At 40.8% G+C, this 10,104-nt stretch overlaps 2 protein-coding genes across 4 annotated transcripts in view; one reads left to right on the top strand and one right to left on the bottom strand.

Moving 5' to 3' along the window:
- The window catches only part of fhip2a (FHF complex subunit HOOK interacting protein 2), a 12,913-nt gene extending 2,809 nt beyond the window's left edge, over positions 1-10,104 (bottom strand). Inside the window, exons 1-17 of one of the 3 annotated variants that reach the window (XM_082556254.1) lie at positions 10,087-10,104; positions 8,922-9,076; positions 7,858-7,936; positions 7,167-7,336; positions 6,042-6,146; positions 5,816-5,938; positions 5,471-5,692; positions 5,165-5,361; positions 4,876-4,990; positions 4,639-4,715; positions 4,346-4,538; positions 3,805-3,968; positions 3,077-3,223; positions 2,906-2,996; positions 2,602-2,745; positions 1,190-1,330; positions 54-157 (exon numbers count right to left, since the gene is read on the bottom strand). In XM_082556254.1, the coding sequence (XP_082412380.1) occupies positions 54-157; positions 1,190-1,330; positions 2,602-2,745; positions 2,906-2,996; positions 3,077-3,223; positions 3,805-3,968; positions 4,346-4,538; positions 4,639-4,715; positions 4,876-4,990; positions 5,165-5,361; positions 5,471-5,692; positions 5,816-5,938; positions 6,042-6,146; positions 7,167-7,336; positions 7,858-7,936; positions 8,922-9,076; positions 10,087-10,093 (2,234 nt within the window). In that variant the 5' untranslated portion in view covers positions 10,094-10,104. Of the gene's footprint in view, positions 1-53; positions 158-1,189; positions 1,331-2,601; positions 2,746-2,905; positions 2,997-3,076; positions 3,224-3,804; positions 3,969-4,345; positions 4,539-4,638; positions 4,716-4,875; positions 4,991-5,164; positions 5,362-5,470; positions 5,693-5,815; positions 5,939-6,041; positions 6,147-7,166; positions 7,337-7,857; positions 7,937-8,921; positions 9,077-9,198; positions 9,259-9,671; positions 9,708-10,086 lie in introns of those variants that run through there. The other 2 variants (XM_082556255.1, XM_082556256.1) reach the window with 2 other exon arrangements.
- Positions 9,657-10,104, top strand: part of LOC309719866 (actin-binding LIM protein 1-like) — a 41,631-nt gene continuing 41,183 nt past the window's right edge. Inside the window, exons 1-2 of the mRNA XM_082556261.1 lie at positions 9,657-9,730; positions 10,029-10,104. Coding sequence (XP_082412387.1) covers positions 10,092-10,104 — 13 coding nt within the window. The 5' untranslated portion in view covers positions 9,657-9,730; positions 10,029-10,091. The remainder of the gene's footprint in view (positions 9,731-10,028) is intronic.

Raw genomic sequence — 10,104 nt, 5'->3', positions numbered from 1 at the left:
CCCCTGAAAGTCACCTCAGAACATACGACCCAGAATCATGTGGAAGTACGTACGTGATGCCCTCTGGCTCCATGCCTAATAATCTCTTCCTCACAAGCAAGAGTTTGGGTGTGAAGTCTGGGATACGGTGAATCCTCAACATGAGATCTCCAACCACCTAACACACACACACACACACACACACACACACACACACACACACACACACACACACACACACACACACACACACACACACACACACACACGAATGCAGAGCAATTACAAAAACACAGCAGCTAATTTGAGCAACAGCAGTAAATCACATCTACTACTATCTAAAACTACTTTTACATTGTGTTCCACTTCAGATTTCATGGATTTGAACTGACTCCCACAATAAAACGAGTTGGTGTTGTAGCCGGTAAGAAGCAGGGTGAGCAAGATTACCATGAAGCCAGATTCAAAATGGCACGCAGCAGCACTAATCAATCAAGAAAAGTAATAAATCTCCCAGCACACAAATTAAAGTTGGGCTTTGAGCTCTGGGCAACGAAGTGTCTCCTATCAATGATGGATAAGATAATTACACTCTAATGGATCAGTCACACTAGAATGAAAAGAGGACAGCTACCTCCTTGCAACCAGAAACATTGCTAGTTGCCCAGGGGTTGCACTGAAATCGTTTTGCATTTGGGGTCCAACTCCAAGCAGCTGCAGTGACCACTTTTTATTTTTTGTACAGGGCAACTACTGGGAGGCAAACTGTCTCCAAACAATCTGACTCGAGCTGAGTCCAGTCACTCCCAGACAGACTGACAACATGTTTCCAACAATCCTCTCATCTGAGACATGCGTCCTTGCAATAGGGGACTCGACTGAACTGGTTTCCAACTGGTTATGTTTATAAAAGCAATTTTGCCAAACATCTTTGTGATTTTGCAGCAACTATGTCAATATTTGAGAAATATTTTCACCGATTAATCGCAGTTAATCATTGTATTTTCACAAACAGATTGCATGTAATTGCCGACTCAATCCCATTAATTCCCAAAGTGACAGCAGACCGAGTCCATCTAATCGCCATCTTGTGCATCAAAATTCCTTTGAAGACAACAAATGACTCGAGCGGTCACATCCTGGTCAACTACTTTAAAAGGAAACAAGATTGCAAGTTGCAGCTGTAGCACAATCAAGATGGGCACCTTACCCTGACGATGACAGAGAACAGGGACCTGCATCCAGGGGCCAGGTTGATATAGGGGTCCAGCAGGTATTCATTCAAGTGAGGGTGTGGCAACAAAGACAGTTTGGACAGCACGGCAGTCACCTGCAGGTTGACATCATAGGGCTGGAGGACAGAGAGGCAAGAAGATTTAAATAAATTAAAATGATCTGATCGAGAGTTTTGAAAATTTTCCTTCACAATAAGTAACAACATGAAAACAACACAAAGTGAGAGTTTATTTACGTAACCGACTGACTGACAGCTTTTAGTTTTGATTTCCTAAATACGCTCCAAACTCTACTTGAGTCATTCTGTTCATTCATGTTCTGCTTGAGCATCTCCGATTCGCAACAACAATGTCACAGTTTTAGGTCCGAACATATATACGACGTGCTGTAAACTTTTAAATCTTCAAAAGTATTTGATATGTGAAGCTAATTTATTTTATTGTTGTTTCTGTGGTACAGCTTGTTATATTTGCTCAACCCAGCATGAAAATCACGTTTTATTCATTTTTATAACTCAGAATTTGCTGTTGAAACTCAAGTGCACGCTTTATTTTACAGTGTGAAATTCAACTATATATCACAGAGAATTTTTCACTAGTTGTCTTTTGCACTGTGAAGTTTTTTATCGGTGTGTACTCAAATATAAGATTTTGTTTCATATTTTTACTAGTCAATTATCTGACATCTTTTTAATGTATCTGTGCCAGATTACAGATTCTGATTAATTCTGATGGTAAGAAAGGGCAAGGAAATTATCATGATTTTGTCTTTAATATTTTTTCTCAAAGTGGGTCGACAGACCATTTTTGAAAATAAACAAAATTACATATCATGAAAAGTATTTAAAGTGAAGCTACAATTTCATATTATTAAAAGTTTAATGTAAATTGGACACTGGTGAGCAGAAGGGCCGTGTTGATTTGAAACAAACCCATGTTCCAAAGAGTGAATATTTCCTTTGAATCTTTATTAGTCATCTTCACAATGACCGTAAAGTTCTGGCTTTCAGTGGTCATTATTAAGCAAACAAAATAGAAAATCTCTGTAATCTCTGTAAGCCCAACATGAGAGGCATCACTCACAGTAAACTGCAAGCAGCAGTGTTTCATTTTTTTCTGACAGCAGCAAATCTAATAACTGTTGGAAGTGTGGGAACATTAAATCAGTTTGAATAATCAACTAGTTTCATTTTAATTTGTGTGGATCTCACTCGACAGCTGTATTTACACTACTTATTTAATTAGAACTAAAGTTGAACTTTTTTTTTTTTAAACCTTCTCTTGCTTTACTGGAACGGAGGAGTAAGAAGGAATTAATGCATATATCAACACTACAGCAAGCACTTGATCTGAATTATGAAAATACTGCAGTACAGATTACACTCACTTGATCTAGGATGCGACCCATCCTGTCGAAGAGAACCTTAAGGAAGTGGCCCTCAAAGAACGGGATGTCCAAGTTACACTTCTCAAAAGGCTTTGGATTTCCCCTCCAATCCCACCGCTGGCAGATGCCACAATAGTCCCTGAACTGAGAATAACAATGAAGAAAAATAATAAGCAGCAATACAGAATGAGCTGCTGCAGCACTGTCAGGGGATCAAAACAGTCCCAGAGAGCACTGTGACAGATTTTTCTCTATTTGTTGTCCAGTGTGTCACAAGCTTTACAGTAACCTACAGCACTCTCACCTGTCTGTGTGCATCTCTGAGGTAGGTGTCGTATCCTGTGCCTTCAACGTGATATGATGACTTGGCCTCATCGGGGACCAGACACAGGAAACTGCAGGTGACAGAGTTTAACAGTGAGAACTGAGCTGAGCTGAGCGATGCACGGTGCATCACCATGAACAAACTGCGCACCTGTTCACGATCTTGTGGACTTCTGTTTTCCCCTCAGACTTTGAATGGTCAGGACTTTGTGGTGGAGAAGTGCTGAGCCAGTCAGACCCAGACAGCTTCCTCTCTGGAGAAAGGTCATCACCAAACAGTGGATCCTCCTCAAGATCTCTGTAGAGAAAACATTTATTCATAAAGTGATTTGCCTCAGATCCCTGCGCATTTGAGAAAACCCACATCTGCATCACAGTATTTTATGGCCCTTTGTGTGTCTGTGGCAGCTTGGAGCTTTGTATAATTTGTCAGTGAGACTGAAGACCTTCAAGGCTTCAAATTGATTATTTGAGAAAATATATTATAACACTAATGCATCAAGCAACTGAATGCTACTGAATGAAAAACAATCAATTACCAAGTGAAAGAAGCTCTCATGAGAGTTCGTCTTAATTGAGATTTTCATTACTGTGCACAAGAAGAAACATGCAAATTATTTCTCATTATGTTTCAGTCTCACACAGCCTTGATTTATGTAAATAATTAGCCGAGTTGCATTTTTGTGAGCCTACATAATCAAGGCTCAGAGGAATTTGACCAATTAAAACACACACTAATTATGCATGAGAAGTAATAAGATATCTTGAAAACACAGCTACTTCATGCATTGGTTTTATTTCAAAATTGTTGCATTTGTGCAGAGGATCTTCAACTTCCAGCAGCTCAGGGGAGGTTAAAGGTCATAAGGGGGTCCTTACACAGCATCATGAGGCTGGCCATTTTCGAGCGGCTCCCGCTCTTCCTGTGGTTTATTCTCCAGGTAATTCCTCTCCTCCAGGCTGCGCAGCACCAAGTTGTGGAGGATGTGCTGGTTGGGCTTCTGGATTAACTGCTCAAATAGCCGCAGGGTCATGATGCTGATCTGAGGTGGGACAAAGAAAGGAGTAAGGCTCTTCTCATTCAATAAGTGCAAAGAGTGCAAAAGCAGTTAAGCTAGTTAAGTGTTTTCTCACTAACAGAAAAGTAGGCAGCGACTGCTGAAGAATCAAACAGATGATTCAGCTGCCTTTTGTTTGATGAAAAAGACTACAATGGCTCTTACAAATACTAATTAAAATTCATGGGCTTTGGGTTAATCATATGTTTCGTTGGAACTCAGAGTCCTTGAAAGGCAGATGGCCATTTATGCTTTTTAAAGATATTAGCTACAATTCAGTATAAAAAAAGTGTAATATTAAGGCCTGAATGAGTTGGGTTTGCAGAAATAAATAGTGGTAAAGATGCATGCAGTATAATAACCTCATCTGACAGGTGATCACAGTGCTCGATGAGTCTGTGTCTAAGTGGATTCTGAGCGATTGTAGCTGAAGTCTCGGGTTCTCTCTCCTCTCCCAGCAGGAAGTAAACCATCTCCTGCAGCAGAGCCTCCGATGTCACCTGCCTTATGATTCTGTTCAGCAGAGCTGTCGAGGTCAGGATGCCAACCTCAGACCTACATGAATGCACAAACCCACAGCAGCAGTCATGACAACGCCTGTAGCACACTGACAGGACCACAAACATGATGATTGATGTTTCAAAGAGGGCCTCACGTCTGCATAAGCTGTGGTTCCATCACAGAAACAAAGAATCTTTCTCTCACTGCTTTTGCCATCACTGCAGCTGCTGACTGCAAGACAGTGAAGACAAGACAAAAAAATGTTGTTCAGCCTTTTGTGTATTTAATTTATTAAAAAAAAAAAAAAAAAACTTCCTTGGAAAGACTCTTTTATTCTGTCTGTTCATGATATGAGTCATCAAAATACAGTGAGTCAGCACTGGGTAAGAACCTTCTGTGCTTCCTTGATGAGCTGATCACAGTAATCAAGCCAGGACAAGAAGGAGATGAGAGCCCTCTTCCCTGTGAAGACAGCAGCATCCTCCTTCAGGTTATATACATCTAGACTAAAGGAGGGAGAAGAAAAAATACAGGTATTAAAGGACGGATTCAAATAAATCAAATAATAAAACCACTAAAAATAGTATTCAGCAGAGCACACTATTTCAGGAATAATCAGATCTGCAGATAAGTATTTATGAGTCACTTTATTTAGTATGAAGTTTTACTGAGAAATTTACCCCCAGTTGACCGACTCTACAGTCTCAATGTCCAAGGGGTCCATGGACTGTGGCAGGGCTTTATAAAAGGAGACCAGCCTGTCGGTGAGAAGCTCACAGAGCTCTGTGTTTTCAGTCAAACACTTGGCAGCAGCAGGCTCTGGTAAACTGACCAGCAGCATCAGGCCCTCACAAGCCTTCACCACAATCCTGCCATCCTGTGGACAGGAAAAATATATGACACAGCTCATGATTTCAAACTGAGAGCTTCAAAAGAGAAAGACTTTACATACATAAATAAATCATCTTCATACAGGGAACACTTACAGGACTCTTTGTGAGGTTGAGCAGGGAGGTGACCAGATTGTAGTTGTTGCTGTTATTGTTACTTGTTGGACTGGATGTGGAGACAGCAGCTGCAGCCTGTGGTTCATCTTGGTGGTCAGCTTGTTCCTGTGCCAGAGACTGACCAGTGTCTGGAGACAAGGCGTTTTCCTTCCCCCCTTCTGTTGCCACAGGGCTCTTTATCTCAGGTCTCTTTGACTTATTCTAACAAACAACGTCAAGGATAAGACATACTCTCTGAATGATGTGCTTAAAAAAAAAAGAAGAAATATTTGCTTGTGAAATATTTCCCCAATTGTGCAGATCTCTGGTGCCCTAGCAGCCTACCTCTAAGAAGAAGTTGACGAGATAAGGGTCCTGCTTCAGTTTGGCACAGACTATACAAAGGAACTGGATCTCTTCATTTTCTGTAGGAGCAGCAAGCACCTCACCGCACAGACGGATCAGTTTCTGACAGGGTCACGTCACAGTCACAAAACAAGATCCAAGCAAGTTACATAATGTGTCAGTTAGCAGAATATTTTTAGGAAATCCAGACTGCAGCACTTCTCACCTGTACAGGTCTGTGGACGTTGATGTGTGGCAGGAGGGGCTGTCGAATATGTGCCAGCAGCTTTGTGTAGAAGGTGAGCACCTGCTGCTTCATTCCAGGAGGACACTGGTGGGAAAACACCATTTATTGAACTTCATGATGCCAGTGACAGTTTTTGTATTTACTGTTACTACTCGTGACAGAAAGTGTCAGCCTACACCAACCTCCATAGACCCAGTGCTCACAATTTAAATCACAACCTTGCTATTCAACAATACTGCTATTTACACACATAGAAAACAGACCAATTCTGGCTCCATCAGTCTGTGACAGTGACAGCATAATGACATCCAGACACAGAAAGCTTTAACCTTGACTGTTTCCCACAGCTTCATTCAGACGTTGACACAACACTGACAGAACAGGCCTATTTATGTGCTGCACACTAGTTTTGACAGTCAGGTTACTTAAATGGGCGTCTATATTGTGACAGTTGTTTCTTGTTAATCTGACCAGTCACTGACACTGTCTTCACGGCAGTAAGGATTTACTGTAAATTTGTATTTTACAACAACAACATGTCAGTCTGAATGAAGGACATGAAACTTGCTCTGCAATTTTCGGGAGTTTTATGTTCACCTCCAGCAACTAAAGCCTTGCAAATTGTCCTTTGCACTCTTCAATGTTTATAGACTAATCGTTAGAGCTGGAAAGTGAAAAAATCCTTAAGCTTAGATATTTTTTTTTAAGTGAAGAGAAAAAAACTGCTTATCATATATTTAGGAACAATAATCAAACAGACTATTGAACAACCAAAATAACTGGATATTTATAGTTTAGCAGCATATCTTTACCACAGCTATTTCGTAACAGCAAACACCTTTGAAACCCTTCAACATAACCTGACCTCCACCTCACTAGAAATGTAGCCAAATGCTGTGCTAACGCAGCCATCAACTATTTTAACTGGCCTGTACTTTCAACTCCACCTGTACATTTCCTGCTACTTTCTCGCTGAAGTTTTTTAATTTATCAGTGAGAGAATTACAATCATCAACTCATTATAACAAAAATAGTCATAGTGTCAATATTAGGACTCTATGTTTACTTTCCTGTATGTAGTCAGCAAAAGCATGAGTGCCTTACATCTGCCTTGCCCAAGGTGTAGAGAGTCTCCAGGATCTTATGGTGTAAGAGATACTCCATGCAGGGTCCTGTCTCTCCAGACTCCCTTTCGGCTTCCTCCTGGGTCAGGATGTCCAGCATCTGTTCCAGGTGGGATGGGATGTTGGTGTCTGTAACTGGCGCTTTGTCATCTAACAAGCAAATTCATAGAAAGATATGAGAAATATTAAAAACATGAGGGGAAAATGCCTTACCAATCTTTAGCAGTCCATGCAACAGCTTCATTTGCTTTTCACATTTTTTGTTCACATACAGAAGCACAGCTAGTAACAACATAACACATTTGTAGTTACATTTATAAAATATGTCAGTCATCTTTCTGACACACTGCATAATTAGGAAAGTTTGATCATCAATTGTGGACAGTGGTGTGGACAGTATTAGTTCATTTTGATGGCAGCCAATATTACATTTGACTGCACAGTAAAGTTTTTCCATTTAATCTTCTTTTCACAGAGTGGGGAGCTTCTAACATGCGCACCGATATTAGATTGGTGCAGTAAATGACAGCATCAAACATAAGAACATCAGGCAAAACCAAACAAAGCTACTTGTGACAAGATCCCCCCCCCAAAAAAAAAAAAAATCACTACATGAATCTGTGTGGATGTCAAGATATAGATTCTAACTTATTGTTTCAGACAGTCCTTACCAGAAGTCTCAATGTAATAATGTGTAATGGCCTTCCAGTGATAGACAAAGTCTTCCTGTAATGGCAGCGAAGGGGCAAGCTGAAAAAGAAATTTTGAAAAGATGAGCTTATGATAATCGAGAGACTAATGATTATAATTACATTTCTACATATATCACTCACTTTCAAACAGAGACATTAATATATTCTCGTGCTAAATGGTTCTCATGTGCAGCTACAAGACACCTTGATTGTGATGTGATCGCATTTCAAGCCCAGCAGTTTGCAAAAACATTTATAATGGCGTAAACGATTTCGTTGTCAGGTAACATGAGAGTTTTACTATTTGAAATCTACTTAAAATACATAAACAAATATAACAGTATGTCCCAGAGTTGTAAGTTGATTTTGGACGTTTACTCAGTAAGTGCTATTTAGAAGTGGATTGATAGTCTGACCGCATTTGAAGTCAGTTATTCACTTTGAGTTGCCTGTATTGTGCGTGGTTTCAAACAGCTGGAAAACAGAGCTGAGACACGTTATTACTGGTTTCTAGCTAGTTGTCTGCCTGGCGTGATAGCATGCTAATACTGAGTTCTTAAATACTGCTGAGGAGGACAACTCACACATGTTCCCTTTGGTATTAACGTTAAGGCGTTTGCGCAATATCAAACACGGTTACCCAATTATTCTGACACCACTCCTGAAGACGAGAGCCTTCTGTTTGAAACGGGATAGCTAGCTACAATGTTAGCTTAGCATCTCGGTGGTATTATAAGCTAACTCGGCATCTATCAAGCTCAGTTTACCAAGCTATATGCAGACAGATGACATGCTGCAATTACAAAAAAGGCTACTTAGTACTTTGTCATGGCACATACTCAGGCACATTCATAGGTAACCAGAATGAGCAAACTGACAACAAAAACACAAAGCGCTAACGTTAGCCGAAGCGAATTGGTTAGCTTAACAATTAGCTACGATAGCCTTGTTTGGCGTAGTGATATATGGTGTCTGGAAAACAAAAGAAAGACGTAACACAAAAGCCAGGCAACAAATAAAATCAACATCGGTTAAAAACTTACCGCTTCTACAGCGTGCTGGAGAATGGACGTAAATTTGGAGAACATTTTGTTCTTCGACTGGACTAGTTTCTCTCGAGAAGACCTAGAGAATTCCTCTATCTTCTTCTTCCTATTGCTACTACCTCGATCCAGATTGGAGGTTTCATACAATGACCCTTGTAACGAAAGAAAAAAATGTAAGCAATAAAACACGTAGCACGTTGTCGACAACAGGACTTTACAGGCCTGGCACAGGTACTGTAAACAAGACGTCTACAGAGAGTTAACGTAGGCTCACTTTGGACACGGTGGCACTTCCTTCGCCAAACGCTTGTTATGGAGACAACCACCAGGGGGCGTGAGAGCACTAAACAAGCCCTTCTGATGGTTGACAACTATCAAGGCATACTAAATGAGTTATAAACCAATAAATTCAATAACAAACCGAGATCAACATTCAGTTAAACATGTTCGCTTCATATATTCAGTGGCACAGGTTTAGCCACCGATAAGCTCAAGTGAAGTGTTAATTAATAACTATAAATACTCTCCCTGATAATGCACTGATTTCCCATCTGAAATTAGGCGTTTTTTCCGCTGCAGGACAGAGTTTATATGCTTGCTTAAAGTGCCACTTTAAGAGTAAAGTTTAGGAGGTCACGTGAGGGAGGAGTTTGCCAGAGAAGTAGTCATATTAATGGGAAAACAGGGGGGGAAACAACAGTCACATCTCCTGAGTGCCTGTCAACTTTATGATTTAGACCAACTCACGTCCAGAACAGCACAGTCATCCCCGGCAGAAAGTAGGCTATACCCGGTTTAACGTTTAGGTGAGCCGACAGCAGCTGCAGGCAAGGAATTTCAAGCATGATTTAATTTATTCCTTAATAATTCCGTGATATTAGGTTCAAATATGGGCACAAACTTGTTGGAAAATAAGAGAGGGGGGGAAAAGGGATGCTGCCTGATCCAGGACACGCCCTGTCGCTGGAAAGTGCCTCTTCACCGCTCGTTCTAGTCTAGTCCACCAAATCGCAGGCTGTATGTGTGTCCTTGCGCTCAATCCCAATAAATGACAGGCTCAAACTTAAAGCATCAGAAATATCACACTGTCAACCTTCTGCACAGCTGCACCGGGCCATCTTCTCCCGTTCATTTCGGCAAAGAAAGAAGAGACTCTACCTACCGGGCATGTCTGCTAGAG

The sequence above is a fragment of the Aulonocara stuartgranti genome (assembly GCF_965226115.1).
Source record: "Aulonocara stuartgranti genome assembly, chromosome: 13".
Lineage (NCBI taxonomy): Eukaryota > Metazoa > Chordata > Actinopteri > Cichliformes > Cichlidae > Aulonocara > Aulonocara stuartgranti.
This window is presented reverse-complemented; position numbering and strand designations above follow the sequence as displayed.